Here is a 17,555-nt window from a genome sequence, read left to right as displayed (position 1 = left end):
TGTGCCCTTGACTGGAATTGAACCCGGGACCCTTTGGTCCGCAGGCTGATGCTCTATCCACTGAGCAAAACCGGCTAGGGCTGTTTTTGTGTTTTTTAAAAGACATTTTTATTGATTTCAGAGAGGAAGGAAGAGGGGAAGAGAGATAGAAACATCAATGATGAGAAAGAATCATTGATCAGCTACCTCCTGCATGCCCCTCACTGGGGATTGAGTCCGCAACCCAGGCATGTGCCCTGACTGGGAATCGAACCTGTGACCTCAGGTAGACGCTCAGCCATTGAGCCACACCGGCCAGGCAGGTCTGACTTGTTTTGAACAAAGTATCTATGTGAGACTCTCCATTTGTACAAAATAAATCAGGGACTTGTTAACTGTATAACAGGATGATTTATTTTGAAAGAGAATTCACCGTAGGATCCCTATGAACAGGGAATTTTCCTCAATGTGTAAAAAATATTTTATAACGAGGTATAATCCATATTACACATTTTACAGGACTCCATGTGGTGAGCAGAGGGAAGCATGTGTGTTTGGCTAAATAGTGAAACCCAAAGGGGCATTTCTCTCGTCATGCACCAGCAGGAGCTTTGGGGGTGCCACCAGAAGGCCCCAACAAGGACATGGGCTGGCCCTGGGGGCTTGGGGCCAGACCTGGTCCAGAGGCCAGATTATGACAGCTCTTCAACCTTTGAGTGCCTGCGAGCAGGACTGGGCAGAAGACACCCCCTCACCCCAACAGGGCAAATTCCCAAGCTACACACACACACACACACACACACACACACACACACACACGCCAGGGATCCGGATTTCCAAGATCTGGAATGGGGCTTTAAACAGTCAAGCCAGGGAATTCTGGGGAAGGTGCACCGGACAACCACACTTTGAGAAACACAGTCTCACAGCTCTGCTCTCAGGCCTTCTGCCAGCACCCACCCCCCAATCCCAAAGGCTGAAGCATCACCCTTAACCTGGGAACAAGGGCTGGAGAGAGGGCTGGAGCAGGTGACAAGGAGAAAGGGCGCTGCGGCCGCAGCTCGGCTACGGTGGGCACACAAAGGAACCAGAGCAGTGCCCTCACTCCACTTCTCCAGAGGGCATCCCTCCCGGGACGCCTCGGCCCCTGCTGATCATGCCTCCTCGCCCCTGCCAATCCCGCTCCTCGCCCACCCGTCCCTGCGGCCCGCCCCCTCCGCGCCGGGCCCCACTCACCTGCGGCTCCGCGCGGGGGCGGTGGGCACTGGCTGGCCCTGGCTCTGGGCCTGGCTCTGGCCGGGCGGAGGCGCTGCTCGCTTGCGGGCGGGCTCCATGCCCGCGGGGGCCAGGCCGGGTCGCACGGCGGGGCTGCCCATGTATGGGGAGCCCGGGGGGCCCATGGGCGCCCCCTGGTGGGGCATCCGGGCTCCAGACGGCATCCCGGGGCGCTGGGTTGGGAGGGGGGTGGCGGGGGTGAAGCAGAAACAGGCGCCCGCCGGTCAGAGCAGGGCCCGGCTCCAGGCGTCCCGAGCCGCGTCTCCCCCACCCCAAACCCCGGCTGGTGACCCTGCTGCAGCGGCGTGAACGAGGGTGGGAGGGGCAGGGGCGCCGGAACCGCGCGGCTTTGGCGGAGGGGGCTTCGCGTCTCGCTGCAGGAAGCTAACTGCAGCCAGGCAACTGCACGGGGCATCGCCAGCTTCGGATTTGCGGAAGGTACCGCGGAAATGAATATTAATGGCGCCTTTGAACCTTTTCAGAGGATGTGCACATCCACATGCTGCTCCGAAAAACAGACTCGGAGGGTCCTTCCATCCCCACTTGACAGATGAGGCAACCGCGGCTCAAGGAGAGGCGTGACCTCGCCAAGGTCACACGGCTCCTCCTGGCACAGGCAGCCCGAGTGACCAGTTGGCTGCACCTAGGTCAGGGCCCGAGCTCCCCGCTGGGACTCCCGCAGGCCCGCTTCCCTTCATTCCCTGCTTCCTGGGCCGTCCTGCCCTGCACTCGCCCCCCTCCCTCCATCTCCACCCTCTCTTCTCTCTGGGCCCAGCTTCTGACCCCTCAGCCCCACCCTCTATCCCCTTCAGCTACCCTAAGCTTCCACACCTAGGGGCTTCGCTGACTCGGTCCACCCCGTAATTTGCTCCCAAGGTGAGGCTGAAGGTGGGTCTGGAGGCAACCTGAGAGGCTGAGGTCAAGCCCCTCCATGATTCCCTGATGGGGGGGTGGCGGGGGGAGGGAGCAGGGAGGAGCCGGAGGTGGGCTGCCAGAGGCTTGGGTAGGTCAAAAGCAGCATATTTCCTCCTACAATCATCTTTCCTTCCTGTAGGTCTGAATCACCAGAGATGGACTCATCATATAGACCTCCACTACTTCCCACCCCACCCAGTGAGGTCACAAGTCAGGGTCCAAAGGGGGCTATTGGAGAGATTGATGAGGCAGGTGTATTCCCTTGACACTATCCAGGTGCTCAGATGGGATGTAAATGAAATGCAAATACACGGAGTGAAGTGTTCCACAGACTTTAAACTCCACTTGTCTAGATTCCAGATGAGAGATTGGGGAGGACCAGAGGGGCTGTAAAGTGGACGCTGGGTGGGATAGGGATTGGGACATGGAGAGCAGGAAGAAGATTAGGGAGCAAGGGATGCAGCCCCTTGGCCCTATGATCATTTAAATACTACCACTTTAGCCCTGGCTGGTCTGGCTCAGTGGTTGGAGCATCAGCCCTGGGACTGAAGAGTCCCGGGTTCGACTCCTGTCAAGGGCATGTACCTCAGTTGCAGGCTCAATCCTGGCCCAGGTTGGTGCATGTGTGGGAGGCAACCAATCAATGTGTCTCTCTCACATCGATGTTTCTCTCTGTCTCTTTTCCTCCCTTCCACTCTGTCTAAAAATCAATGGAGAAAATATCCTCCGGTGAGGATCAACAACAATAAAAATACTACCACTTTACCCCCAGGAGCGCAGCTGCCCCCAGGCACAAGGAGGAGCCCTGACCCCAAACTGGGTGAATTCCTTCTAACTGCCAACTCTCCCTCCAGCCCAGCATTATGTCTAACCCTAACCCCCAGCCAACCAGCTGTCTCTGTCCATCTCTCCCACAGTGAAACCTGCCTGCCCATGTGTCTGCCTCCCCCACCCAGCTGACCCTGTCACTCACACCTCCAGGGTGGTGGCCCAGAAGGGAGCCTAGGCCAGCGCTCCCCACCAGCACAGACGAGGCACTGGGAGTGGGGCAGTGGGGCTCAGACCCATTCAAGAACGGAAGCTCTAAGTTGACCAAATAAAAAAATCCACAAGTGTAGCTTTCCTCCCACCTAGATGGGCTTTGTTAACGGGACTCCCCAAACAACAAGGTTAGGACTGGCAACCCACGGGTCAACAGGAACACCCCTGGGGCCTTACCCCAGAGGTTCAGGCTGGAGGACAGGCCACTCCAAGGAAACCCATTTTCCTTATCAGCTGCTCTCCCATTTATCAAGGTCAGTGATACTCACTGCCCCGCTGAAGAGGCCCCAGAGAGCTGTGGCAGCCACCAGCCCTCCCCCCTCCCCCCATGGGCCGAGGTTCCAGGGCCTCCCTCACTGACAGCGTGCCTTCTTTGGGGTCAGAACCAAATCTTGCCAGAGTTGATCTGACTGCTTCCTCTACACCTGGCTCCAACCCTAGTACCCATGTCAAGTTCTGACGCCCCTGCCTCTCCCGGCCACCTGCCCTCCACACCTCTCCCCACCTGGCCCCTGCTGCCTCTGCTGGAGGCTCCATGCCCCCAGGTGGCCGCGGGCTCCCTCAGGCTCCCTGTGCTGCCTCCCCGCGTTGGCCTCTAGGCCTCACTCCTTCACACCTTTGAGGCATTAGGGAAGCAGCTTTTGGTGGCTGAGTCTGCCAAGGGGATCCATCTCAGACCCTTAATTTTGGGGTCTGTCCCTAGAGAGGGCCTCTCTCTGGCCCTGATGGCAGAGGCCATCAGCAAAGCCCCAGAGTCCTCCTCATGAGATGCACAGGCTGTTCAGCCAGAGAGCTTCCTGCTCCCAGTGCCTCCAGGGGTCACCTGCTCCTTGCTCCTGAGATACAATCAGAGAGACACTCTCCCAACGATGGACAGACAGCCCAGCCCACGCCATGCCCCCCACCCCACCCCCACCCCCACCCCCACCCAGGGCAGGGGTTACCACCTGGGCCCTCAGGGGGAAGAACGGAAGGAAACATGTCTGGGACAGAGGGGAGCCCCACTGGGGGGTGGGGGACAGTCTCCACGTCCCCACCCCAGCCCCTGACCAGAACCCAGGCAAACGCCTCCCTGGCCGCCCGGGCACCCATCCCCGGCGGCCGCCTGGCGACGTGTTCGGTGCCAGCGCGCCAGCTCCGTCCCGGGCTGGGCCGAGGCTGCGGTGCCCCCCGTGGCCGGTGGGAGAGCGGCCCCCGCCGGCCCCTCCCGGCGGCCCTCCATTCAGCCCGCGCCAGGGAGCGCGCCCCCCCGACAACTTTCCCCCACTCACCACCCCATGGACCAGAAACTCAAAAAGTTTGCTTTTCGTGGCTTTGCGCGCCCCTCCGGCAACTTCGTCCGCGGCCATCAGGGTGGGCTCGGCGGCTCCTCGCACTCTCTCGCTCTCTTTCTCTTTCTTTCCCTTTTCTGCCTTTTTTTCCCTCCAACTCTCCCCTCCGAGTCCTGCTGGGCGCTCTCACACTTCTACTCGAGCGGAGTGGGGAGGGGGCCCCTTCAGGGCTGCCCTGACGGCCCACGGCCCACGCCGCCGCCGCCGCCGCCGCGGCTGCCGCATTCCTGCGCTGATAAGACAGAAATAGTCCGCCGCCGGGGTCCGCCGCCGACTCCGCGGGGACCGGCCGGCCTGCCTTCCAGCCTCGCTGCCCAAACGGCGCAGATCAGCGGCCGGGCGGCCGGCGAGCCCGGCTCCGGCGCTGGGAGCCGCACGGCCGCCGAGGCCGACCGGGGCCGCGGGAGGCGGCGCGGGGAGGGGCGCAGGGGAGGTGGCCGGGGGCTCGCCGGCCGCCCGGCTCCACCACAAACAGTGTCTCGGGTGGGGAGTCCGCCGGCGGGGCGGGCAGGGAACAGCCAGTTCCAACTTTTCCCCAAGTGGCTCCCGCTGCATTTCTGAGGCCCTTTCCCCGGGGACCTGGCAGGCCAAGTAGGGAAACATTCGCGGGAGGAGCGGGGGCGCCCGAGCCGGACCAGGCCTCCCCCCGCGCCGGCGGCGGCGGTGGGTGTGCCGAGGGGCGGCGTCCCCGGGCGCCCGCAGCTGTGAGCGCCCTTGTCCGCACCGCGGCTCGGCGGCGGCGGGTGGGGTGTTTGTGTGCGCGCACAGACAGGCGCCTCTGTGTGCCTCCCTCCGCGGGGCGCGGGGCGCGGGGCGCGTGCGGGGCGGGTGCGTGTGTGGCGGGACCTGGCCGGGGCCTCCCAGCTCTGTGTGCGTCTATGTCTGGGCCTGTGAGGCTGTGTGTGTCTCTGAAAGTGAGGGCAGGAGGGGATGTCTTTTGGAAAGAGGTGGATCGGGCTCTTGAGAACAGGAAGAGGAAAATGTGGGGGGAGGCAAGGATGGGGGTGCTTGTAGAGGGATGGGTAGAGAGCACGAGGCAAGCAGCCCGGTCGGTGGCTTTGGCATGGGGTGCGGGGTGGGCGACTCGGAGCAGGTGGGGCTCCTGGGTTTGGCAGAGCCAACCTCAAGACCCCAAAGAGAGCAGGGTAGTGGAGGAGTCACGAGGGCGCTGCAGGAGGCTGGTGTGGTGGGAGCAGGCAGTCCTCTGGGTTAGGAGGGACAGGAAATAGGAGGGGCAAGTCATGAGATCTACAGGCTAGGCCCCCTGGCCCCGCCCACGGCCCCCCAAACCACACCCCTCTCTCCTCCTTCAGAAGGGAGAACCCAGGGGCTTGGGGACAACAGTGGGTCAAGTTTACGGCCCTCTTGGGGCTGCACTGTCAGAATCCAGGTGAGGAGAGGGGGCAACTTGTTGGAAAATGTATCTGAAGTTAGGTCTCCAGATCCAGCATTGCACTGGGGAAGGGGGGGGGGGGCGGTGTGGAGGGGGCTGGGCCTCAACCCTTCAGAATGCCTTCAGAGGTCAAGACCAAGAACTGTGGGAGTATTCTGTATGGGGAGTCTCTTCTCACTGCACTCTGGTTTCGCTTGGGCATCCACTGTCAGTCCCCTGAAACGCCAGAGAAGAAGGGTGGTCCATGATGCCCCTCCTCCACCGGGGCTTAGCTGGGACCTAGAGACCCCCTTTCTGCCAAATCTCTACCTAGGCTCCACCCCAGACCCAGACCCACAGAGACTGGGCCCTGGGGGTGGTGGGGTGGGGAGGCAATCTCTCCATCCTGTTCACTAACTTCTACCCTCTCCCCCGCTCAGTCCCATTTCTAAGCCTCTGCTCCTGATATTCTTTGCCTGGAATGCCCTGCACCTCCTGTCTGCCTGTTCTGATCATATTCATCCTTGAAAGCCCAGCTCAGGCCCCACCTCCCCGAGAAGCCTTCCCTTGTCCATTCGTGTGGATCTTTCTCTTCTCCGAATGTCATTGCCACCTACCCTGTGGCATGAATTGGCACTGGGCTGACTAAGGTCTGACGTGCTTCATGTGTGTTAGGTCTGTAGCCCCTGAGGTCAGGGACTGGCTTTAAGTCTTGCTCCTCCGCCATGCCTGGGCACATGGCCTCCACATGACCAAATGCCTGCTAACTCTTGCAACCACCCACAACTCAGTGGCCAGTGGACAGAACTCGTACTTGGCCACTTACCTGAAGGCGTGAGTCACCATGGGCTGGGCACCCCCACCCTCCGTGGGTGCTTCTAGCATGGGCGTGTGAAACCACAGGCCGTGGGGGCCTGGGGAACGGGGCAGGGGTAGACTCCCCTCGGCTTTGTGTAAAGCAGAGTTCTCAATTCTTGGAGAGGCTTTTTGGAAAAAGAAAACAGCAGAGGAGGAGGTGGGTGCCCGGCCTTACGCAGCTGGGCAGTTTGAGGGTAGGATGGCCCAGCATGTGTGAGGGGGCTTGGTCTCATGGTGGAGTTGTCGGAGGGGTTGGACCAAGGGCTGTGGTGGACCCCAGGAGCTGGTATCACTCAGGTCCATAAGAACCCCCTTCTGGGCCAACCAAGGTCAGGGCCTCCCCTGCAGCCACCCCTGGGAGCTATCCCTATGCTGCATGTAACGCACGCACGCCCCGCCCCATCGTCCAGGCACCCACACTAATGCAAACACCAGGGGACAGGAGCCACCAGGACCCGCACCTGCGGGCGCACCTTAACCAGCTCCACAGCCCACTCGCCAGGCCAGATTCACCAGCACCCACCCGCAGACGCGTTTGCCTGCCGTCGCTACAGGGGCGACCCTGGCGGTGCGGGCACAGGGAGCCTTCGGGCCAGAAAGCAGAGGTGCCAGTTGGGTCCCCGGCCAGGCCAGAGCTTCCACGTCACAGGGGCCAGGAGCCCCAGCCACTCGGCCCCCAGGGGCAGTCAGCAGCGCCCCGCCGCTGTCCCCAGCCGGGTGGGAAGGAGGCCAGGGAAAGCCCAGATTCCAGCGGGCAGGGGCCTTCCTCCGAGCCCCTCCGCCCGTGCCGACCGGCCCAGCTCGCGCTCCGGCCAGGACGGGCGCGTGCCAGCGGAGGGCGGTCGCCGGCGGCCCGGAGCCGGAGTCCCCCCTGCCGTCCCCCCATCGCTCCTTCCCTCGCCGCGAAGCTCCACCGGCACCAAATGGCAAAGCGCCGCTCCCCGCGCCGAGAGATGCGCCGGGGCGGCGGGACGGGCTCGGCGCCCCCCGACCGCGCCCGGCGCGGGGACGTGGCCCGGCCGCAGCCGCCCGCCCTGGCTGTCGCCTCCCCGGGCCGGGGCAGCGGCGGGAGCCCGGCCCGAGCCCGGCCGGGCATGCGCGCTGGGCCTCCCTCCCGGTGAAGGTCAGCCCCGGGCCTAGCGGCAGGACTCGGAGCGCGGGGGGAGCGGGCGGCGGGGACTTAACTCCTTCCCTGCGGGAGGCTGGTCACGGCGCTGCGCCGAGCTGGAGCCCCACCTTCCGTCCTCCGTGGAGGTCCCATTCCGAGGACCCCACTCGGGGGAGGCGGGGAGAGTGAAGAGGCGAGGAGGGGAGGAGGGGAGCTGGGAAGGGGAAGGGAGGGAGGCGGGGAGGAACAAAGGAACGCCGGCTGAAGGGGAGATCTTTCTGTTGCCCCCTTTCCTCTACCCCAGCAATAAAGCTTTCCGTAGCAGAATGGAATGACCCTCTTGGATTGGTGTGTGTGTGTGTGTGTGTGTGTGTGTGTGAGAGAGAGAGAGAGAGGGAGAGAGAGAATATGAATGAGAATGAAGCGAGACCACCAGCAGCTCAGGCTGACAACCCCTGATTTCAGGGGCCTGGGCCATCCCTAAACCCAGCCCCCACTTTGCCCCCTGCTCACTAAACCCTAGGTCAACCAGGGGGCCAGCGGCAGCTCTGCCCCAGCCTCCCTGCTTGGCCTAAGTCCCTGCCCCCAGGGAAGCCTAGCTAGACGGAGGGGCAGGCCCAGCCCCCAGAGGTGAGTGGAGGGGAGTCGGCACCTTAGCCCCCAGCTACACTGAGGGGCTTCCTCCCGCCAGCGGACAGGACAGGAGGAGCAGACCATGGGTGGGGGCGCTGTCCTCCTCCTCCTCCTCCACTGCCCAGGCCAGAGCCGTGGTGCAGGGACCTCTCTCTTCATGCAAGAACGTTTCTGTGCCCAGGACGCCGTCTGCTACTATTAAGGGGCTGTCTGTCTCTCTCTGAGACTTTGCCTTTCTGTGTCAGCTTGCACACATATATAGAGAGACAAATATGACAGAAAGAAGCAAACAGGAAAAAAAAGTAGGCCACCAAAATAGGTGTGGGACCATCGCCCCTCAGCTCCTCAGGAGGAAAAGGGCCTTCCTGCCCTGAAACCCAAAGGTTCCATCAGACAGACACGGGAACCAAGGCAGACAGACGGGGAGGAGAGAGACAGACACAGAGAAGCAAGGACCATGCCAAGCCAGGGTGCTGCTAACCCACAAAGACCCCGGGTCCCTGTCCCACACACACCTCCGTTGGTCCCTCACTACTATGCTGTCGGCCCCCTTGGAGGGGGCAAGGCCTTGCCTGTGGTCCCCCGAGGGCTGCACAGAAAGCAGGCGCAGGGTAAAGGTTAGTCAGATGAGTAAGTCCTTCCCTTCTTTGCGTGAGTGGTTTCCTCTGTCTATGGGAGCTCCGTGACCCCCTCCCTGCCCCTCACATGCAGTGAGGGCAAACACCAGGATGCGGAACCTGCCGGTCAGGAAGGAGAGAAAGCTGAGGCTCTGGGGCCTGAGCACGTGCAGCCAAAGGGAAGGCACATTTTGGATTCACAGCCAGTTTTCTCTCACTCCCCTCTCCTATTCTTTAGGTAACAGTTCATGCCCAGCAGCTTGTGGCTCCGTGCAAAAAGGAGCCACACTGGCCTGGTCCCCATTTCAGCAAGGATGGGGTTGGTCCTGAGTGGTGCTCTAACAGCCAGGCTGCCGACTGCAGCCGACTGGGTGGGACCAGCATGGCTCTGCCAGGTCGGGCAGCAGGGACGTTCCCATAGAAACAGCCTCAGTCCCATAGAAACATCCTCACTCCTGGACCAGTTACATTTAGGGCAAACGCAAGGGGGATCTGTGGCCTCAGGACTCGCAGACCAGGCCGTCAGGACACCAAGTAGCAGCGGCAGCAGCAGCAGCAGCAGCAGCAGCAGCAGCAGCACAGGTCCCTCCTTGCCTCCCTGAGGCCAGGAGCCTACCTGGATCCATAGGGCCGGGAACCCCACCCATCCTCACAAGACCCTCTCTCTAGCTGAAGCCTTCCCTCCAGCTCTGCTCCTGCCATCTGCCAAATGCCTGAGGCTCCACGGAGTCACCTACCCCTCTTTATGTCCTTAACATCCTGGCCCACCTCAAGTCCATCAACAGATGCTGGTCCAATCCTCACTTTGTTCACTGCCTCGGGGGCTGGGGACCACATTCAGGGGCAGCTCATGACTTCCTGTGGACTCCTAGCTCTGCGATGGCGGCTACGCGTGGTCCTGGGACGGCTACCTCCGCCCCAGGTGCTAGGTCCTCCTCTGTGAAATGAGATACTGCTGCCTTACCCAGACCTCCGAGAAAGCCAGAAGGGCCTTGGCTGGCATGCCGGGGAAGGACGTTGCCGCCCATTGCCAGGCCTCAAGCATGGACCCTGGCTCCCTGTGCTCCCTGGCTGGGAGACCCTTGGCTCCACTTTGTGACCAGTGTCAGAACAATGTCATGGTGACCAAAGATCCCGCTCCTCACCCTGGAAAACTCCTGAGGCCTCAGCCACTGCTCTGACCAGGTGGTCAGAGGGATTTCCGCCAGCCACTACATTCTGAGGTCTGGGATGTCACCCAAGTGAAGAGAACTGACTAGAGAAAAGAATTCATCTGCATTTCCTTGAAGACATTTTTGGGGAAATTAAACCAAATGGTGAAACTTCCAGAGACTCCCTCCAACCTCCCATCTCCCAGCAGTGGAATGTACAGATAAAACATCCATGGAACAGCTCAGGGACCTGGCCTCCCAGATGTCTTCAGCTTCCCCTAGAGTCAAGGGTGAGCGCTGCTCTCAGGGTCTGAAATGCACTTTGTCCTCTGCATCCGTGGGGCCCAGGGAGCCCTGCCCTCTGCCCCTCACCCGACACCCTGCCTCTCCACCACGCCTGTGGGCTACCTGTGGCACACCTGCCTTCCTGCCATAAGAAACCCCGAACTTCCCTCCACTCCGGCAGGCGTGGCCCCGCAAGGCTCCAGCACCCTCTCTGCTCCCCTCTCCCACCAGCCTGAGCCCTTCTAGTCTGTGCTCTGTCATAAGTAAGATGTCCAATCCACTTGGCCACTTCTATGAACATCCCTTTTGCTTTCTTGTGACAGAGCTCGGCTCCCCTTGATGATGTTTTCCCCAGAACCACCCCCCCATCCGCCTCCACTGACCTTGAGGTGGGGCAGTACCCCTCCTGGCTCATGGCAGCGGCTTCCAGGCCCCAGTTTTGCATTTTATCCCCACACATGGTGCCTTCATTTCCTGGGGGTTCCAGCTCCAGCTCACTGTCACTCCCACCAGTGTAACTCCCTGCCCTCTTCCTGATGTTTTTCAGATCCTCTGGTCTTGATTCCTTGGCCTCCTCACCTCCAGTGATCCTCCCCCCAACCCCACTCCCAGCCACTCACACCCAGGTCATCTCTTGTGCCTTGTCATTCCAGGCACTGCAGTCCGCACCCCGGTATCAGTCTCAAGCACTCCACTCTCTGACCACTCCGTCCAGTGCCTTAACCCCCCCAAACCTGTGACTCCACTGGAACCTCGGGTCCATTTCTCTGACCCACATCCCTCATTGCAATGACACCTGCATATAGACTCTCTTCTTTCAAGTTACGGTGAAATATATATAACATAAAAGTTCATTTTAACCTCCTTTGCATCTATTCTTGACTCTCTTAAGAGTTAAATCCAGCTTCACTAACTCCTCCCCTGCACCCAGCAGCTGACTGTGGCTGGAGTGAAACACACCCCTGCCTGGAACTGGTCTCACTGTCACTTCAGGAGCACAGAGTTCAATGGCCTCGAGCCATCTCTGGTCCATTCATTTCCTTCCCTGGTCCCACTTCGACATGAGTTTTCTTCTTCTCCCTCCTCTGACTTCAAAATCCTCCTCCCCTCTGCACTCCCAGATGATAGGCGTGTTTCTTGCTTCACTGAGAAAATGAAAGAAACTTCCAGAGACTCCCTCCAACCTCCCATCTCCCAGCAGCTCTCTCCCGTTCCTATAGGAGTCACCTGTGCTGTGGTCCTGTTCCTATAGGAGTTATCTGTGCTCTGGTCCGGAGCTGCCATCCCTGGTATCCTGGCTCCTGTCCCTTCTCACACCCTCAAGGACGTTGCTCCAGCAATTCTCTCCCACACCATCACATGGTCAGCCTTCCCCTCGTTCCTGGATGCCTCCTGCCAGAACGCAAAGTCCTGCCATTTCCCCATCTGCTCATCCTATCGGTCACTGCCCAATTGCAACAAAGCTTCTCAAAAGTGTTATCTTCTCCCAATCCCAATCCTTGCTGGCACACATCCTACTCACTGCTCCACTGGAAATGCTCCTGTCGGGGCCGCCCGCAGTTCTCAGGAATCATCTTGCTCAAGCAGCTGCCTCATTCCATACAGTTGGCCACTGTCTCCTCTTGGAAATACTATTTAGCCTTGGCTCAGAGCAGCGGTCACCAACCGGTGATCCGTGGGCCACTGGTGGTCCGTGAGGTCCGAAAGGTTGGTGACCGCTGCTCTAGAGCACTCCCATCCTTGGGTTTCCCTCTTGCATCCCTTGCTGCCCCTTCTCACCTCCGGGGCTGTCCAGCTCATCTTCCCTCTCAGGGTGGGTGCACTTCAGGCCCAGGCTTTGGTCCTCTTCACTTCTCCACAGTCACTTCCTTGGTGACCTCACCCAGTGTCATAGCTTTAAAGACCATCTATATGTTGACAACTACCAACGTTTTCCTCCCAAGCAGTCCCCTTGCCCAACTCTTAGACTTGGATATGCAATTGTCTACTCAACATTTCCACCTGGATCATTCATAGATGGCTCCACCTTCATATCCCCACAACAAACTCCTGCTCTCTGGCCACCAACATTGGAGTGACCCTAGAACCCTGTCTTTCTCTCATATCCCTCATCCAATCTGAAGGCAAGTCCTGTTGGCTCTGGATCCAGTCTCCAGCCCCTTCTCACCTCTCCTTGCTACCACCTGGTTCAATCTGTGAGTGGTAGTTAGCTTGCTTCCAACCTGCACCAAGTCTATTCTCAACTTGGCAACCAGAGTGGTCCTTTAAACAGGGAAATCAGCCTGGCCGGTGTGGCTCAGTGGTTGAGTGTCGACTTGTGAACCAGGAGGTCACGGTTTGATTCCAGGTCAGGGCACATGTCTGGGTTATAGGTTGGGGGGTGAGGGTGTAGGAGGCAGCTGATCAATGGTTCTCTCTCATCTTTGATGTTTCTATTTCTCTCTCCCTTCCTCTCAGAAATAAATAAAAACATTAAAAAAAAACCAAAAAATAAAAAGGGGAGTCAGATCACATCATCTCTCTGCTTGAAACTCTCCCAAGTCCCCCTATCTTATTCTGAGTAAGGACCAAGGTCCTGCGGGTCCCAGAACCCAGTCCCAACGCTACTCTCTGCTCCCTCTGTCCCCACCTCCTGCCAATCCTTCACTCTTGTCTGTGCCCCAGCCTCTGGCCTCATTGTGGTTCTTCAGAAACTCCAGGCATTGGGCAGCCCTGGGGCTTTGTTCCCTCTACCCGGAAGGCTCTTCTGCATGGCTAACTCTCCCATCTCCCTAAAGTCTTTGTTCAAATGTCCTCTTCTCAATCGGTACAATCTGTCCACACCATTAAAAACTGCAGCCCTCCCTCCCTCTCCTCTGCAGTCATCTCATATTCTGCTCATCTCCCCGTGGTGCTGCACACCTTCCACCATTCTACGTCATGGACTTACTAATTGTGTTAGTGTGTCCCCCTCCTTCCCTCTGTTTGAAGGTAAGCTGTACAAAGGCAGGGGCCTTTCTGGCCTGTTCATGAATAAATCCCGAGTAGCTGGCACATGGCCGAGACAGTGATTTCTCAGAGGTGAAGGCAATGCATTTCTACATGCTTCCAAATGACACCTGCATACATGCTACAATCTGTGCTCATGTCATGGTAGGATTCGTAGCAATAGCATTGGCTTAGGTCTGAACAGAACTTTACTGTTGGCCAGCCAGGCACTTTCACACACAGTAACCAGCCTAGGCCTCACAGAGACCCTACCAGGTAGTGGATAGGATTCCTGTTCTAAAGATAAGAAAAAAGGGCTCTAGGAGCCATATGACTTGCCAGCAGTCACGGTGCTATTACGGGGTGGAGTTGGGACTGCAAATCCATCTCCCAACCTCAAGGTTTCTGGGTTTTGTCCATCCAAAGCTGCCTCCCTGACATCTCCATATAGAATGCCTGCCCCCTGGGAATAATCACACACACACACACACACACACACACACACACACACACCTCCCCCTTCCCCAAACACCTGCCTTTTAGAGAAGAAAATCAAGATTCCCAGAAGCCTGTACATTTAAGCTGAATTACTCTCATTTGTCTTTTAAAATTCACCCCAAAAGATCTCAAGCAGATTGTTTCAAACACTAAGAATACAAATTCTAGGAAATGCACCATCAAGATGTCTAAAACCAATTTCAATGCATTTTTAGGAGGTTCCTTTAAGTCCTATGTTAGAAATATCCTTTAGCCAAAAAAATGAATCTTAGTTCAACTTTGAATTAGCCCTTCGCTCCTGTGGGTGGAGCAGTGGGCAGTTTGGTGGCTTCTCCTGGCCGTGCGGAAGGACACGCGTGTGCATGTAACTCTTGGGTGGGAAACGCACACGCGAACACCAGATCAGCAATGCCTCTCTGTCCTCCCACCTGGCCACCCCGGTTCGTGCTTCTTACAGGGACATGCTACCTGGCCATAGGCAGGTGGTGGTCTTGGGCAGATCCAGGGCCACCTTGTCCTGCCTTCCTGGTGCCGCTTGGTGGCCACAGGTCTGAAGAACTCAATCTGGCCTAAGAGGGTAGGAGAAATGAATGTGAGCAAAGGCAAGTGGCTCCATCTGTGCCAAGAGGACCCCAGATTTCTTGGGGAACCAGGCAAAAGTATGTGGGGTTGAGAGGAGACGGGCATGCTAGGGATCAGGGTTCACGAAGCAGGGCTCAGCCTCCCCCATGTCCCCACATAGCAGACCCTATAAGTCAGCAGACTGTGCTTTAGTCCTGGGTCCCAATAGTGTGGTGACAGCCAAGAAGCCCCATGAAGACTCACCATGCAGCGGCTGAGGGGAGGACACAGGTGTTCTTGGGGCCTGGACCTGCTAGGTGCAACCCCTTGTCTCCACCAGCCTTTGTAAGAAAGTCTGCTTGGTGCCCCAGCCCACCTGTATAAGGATTCCCCACTCCGGGTAGTGTTTGGCCCTGCCCTGACCATGTCCTTGCTCCCAGACCTAGGCTCTTGCCTTAGATATTGCAACCCAGCCTGTCTCAGCCCAGGCCTGTGACAATGGGTCCTAACTGCCCTGCCCATTGCCCATCGCTCCAGTGACTTATAGGGTCTGCTGCGTGGGGACATGGGGAGGCTGAGGCCGGCTTTGTGAAATCCCTGGTGCCTGGCAGGCCCACCTCCTCTCAACCCCACATACTTCTGCCTGCTTCCCCAAGAAATCTGGGGTCCTCTGGGTTTAGGGGCTGGGGGCCTATCTTTCCCCAGGTCCTGAACCCACAGTTCTAGTGGGGTCTCTGCAGGTCTATGGTGTGATAGCTCTGAGCTTCAACCTGGGAACAAGGCTTCTAAAGTCCTCTTGGCACTGTTGACATTTTGGGCTGGATAACTCTTGTGTGTGTGTGTGCGCATGCGTGTGCATGTGTGCCTGTGAGCGTGTGTACGCGCGTGTGTGTAGGCTGTGCCATGCATTATACAATGTTAGGAGCATCCCTGGTTTCTATTCAGTAATTTCTACCACCACCCTCAGCCCTCTAGTGCAGCGGTTCTCAACCTGGGGGTCGAATGACCCTTTCACAGGGGTCGCCTAAATACATCCTGCATATCAGATATTTACATTACGATTCATAATAGTAGCAAAATTACAGTTATGAAGTAGCAACGAAAATAATTTTATGGTTGGGGGTCACCACAACATGAGGAACTGTATTAAAGGGTCGAGGCATTAGGAAGGTTGAGAACCACTGCTCTAGTGGGACAAACAAAAGTATCTCCAGACACGGTTCCGTGTCCCTGGAGGGAGAAACTGCCCCGACTGAGAACCACTGCCCCAGAGTCAGTCAGTGGTGGGTTCACGCCTGGCTCAGCCACTGATGACCGAAACTTGTACAAGTTACCTGACTGTCTACGCCACATTTTCTCCATTTTCACAACAGGGATCCTTACACCTGCCTCGCAGGTGGATGGGAGTGTCAAAGTGAGGTCACATGTGTGCAGAATTCAGCATGGCGCCTGGCACAGGGTAGGCACTGCATGAGAGCTTGCTGCTGTTGCTGGGTTCCTGATGCTGCACCTCTCAAACACTCCCCCTTCTCCCCCCCGCCCAGCTCCACTGCCACTACTCTGCTTAACTCTGGGTCCCTGGCGGTCCTGCTGCAGACCAACCCCCAGCTAGGGGAGCAGTGAAACCAGGGAGCCCTTGGAGCCCTGCAGTTGTGGGGATCATAGTGGTTACTCATGATGACTATGGGGTCCTGGGGGGAGTCTGGGTTCTCCCCAAACCACCAGAAGCTTCCTTGAGCAGAGAATGGCCACAGTATGCAGGCCGGGCCTGGCGTGGTTAGCCTGTATATGTGGCCCAGAAACACGGTAGGCACTGCAGGAAAGAGGGAGATGCTTCAGGAGCCACCACAGCAAACCAATGGATTTAAACCCAGGAATAATTCCCAAGGCTGCTTGTTGGCCCAGGGAAGCCGAGGTTTGGGAGCTGCTGCTGAAGACACCTAGAGGCAAAGCAGGGCCTCCCCCTGCACCGTCCTCCCCCACTTCTCCTCTGCCTTCCCCTCCCCATGCTTAGTGAGCACCCACTAGGGACTGCTTTGTGAGAAGTACTCCTGACTCACGTGCTAGACACAGCCTCAGCCCTCGAGACACCTGAGTTTAAGGACCGGAAAGGGGCTGGTGGGACTGAAGGCCTTGACATGCTGCAAGATGCAAGAAGCTCATGTCAGCTGCCCCCCACCCCAGCCGCCAGGAAGGCTGCAGTTCTAGTACTAGGTATTGCGTTCCATCCCAGAGCCCTGGGTACGCACTAGTGAAGGTCTCTCACGATGAAGCCGGCAGCCAGGGGAGCCTGGACCAGCACTGGTTAGGAGGATGGTAGTCCTTGCGGAGGAGAGAGGGAATTACCCCTCAGGGGCTGTGGCTGGGCGGTGCGGCGGGCCTCGGTGTCAGTGGAGGAGAAGCCAGCAGCTGCAGCTGCCGAGAGTTCTGGGGAGCTGGCTGCAGGGTTGCCATGGGCTGGCTGCCAGCGAACATGTGGCACATTGACCGTATCAGTGGCACAGAGAGGAGGCCCCCTCCGGCTCCGCACAGTCCCCCGAGGGGAGAGCTAGAGCCAGGTGGGGAGCCTGTGTTCCAGCCGCCAGGGCCCAAGGGATTCCACGGTGGCAGGGAGTCCAACTGTCTCCTGGGGCCTTGGTTCTTCCTGTGGCGGGTGTAACCCAGGCTCAAACCTCCTGGAGGTTCTGGTCACTTAGAGCTCATCTCTCTCCTGCAAAAGACAGGACTCCCAATGCTGAAGGCAGCGATCACAGTCCCGTTAGGGGCTGAATTATGTTCCCCACAAAGTCATTTGTTGGGGTCCTAACCCACAGCACCTCAGACTGTGATCTTATATGGAGACATGGCATTTACAGAGGTCATCGAGTTCAGATGGCCATTAGGTTGATTAATCCAATGTGACCGGCGTCGTTAAGAAATAGGGGACATTTGGACACAGAGGCTGACACACACAGAGGGAAGATG

At 58.5% G+C, this 17,555-nt stretch overlaps 1 protein-coding gene across 4 annotated transcripts in view; it reads right to left on the bottom strand.

Annotated features, from left to right (window-relative positions):
- Nucleotides 1-17,555, bottom strand: part of SMARCD3 (SWI/SNF related BAF chromatin remodeling complex subunit D3) — a 37,113-nt gene that overhangs the window by 6,335 nt on the left and 13,223 nt on the right. For 2 of the 4 annotated variants that reach the window (XM_070423642.1, XM_070423645.1), the window contains one exon: nucleotides 1,216-1,427. In XM_070423642.1, the coding sequence (XP_070279743.1) occupies nucleotides 1,216-1,427 (212 nt within the window). Of the gene's footprint in view, nucleotides 1-1,215; nucleotides 1,428-1,728; nucleotides 1,907-4,481; nucleotides 4,890-17,555 lie in introns of those variants that run through there. The other 2 variants (XM_070423643.1, XM_070423644.1) reach the window with 2 other exon arrangements.

The sequence above is a fragment of the Myotis yumanensis genome, unplaced genomic scaffold (genome assembly GCF_028538775.1).
Source record: "Myotis yumanensis isolate MYYU_CA2020_CCGP unplaced genomic scaffold, mMyoYum1.0.hap1 SCAF_9, whole genome shotgun sequence".
NCBI lineage: Eukaryota > Metazoa > Chordata > Mammalia > Chiroptera > Vespertilionidae > Myotis > Myotis yumanensis.
The sequence above is the reverse complement of the archived record's forward strand: the minus strand, read 5'-3'. Positions and strand labels throughout refer to the sequence as shown.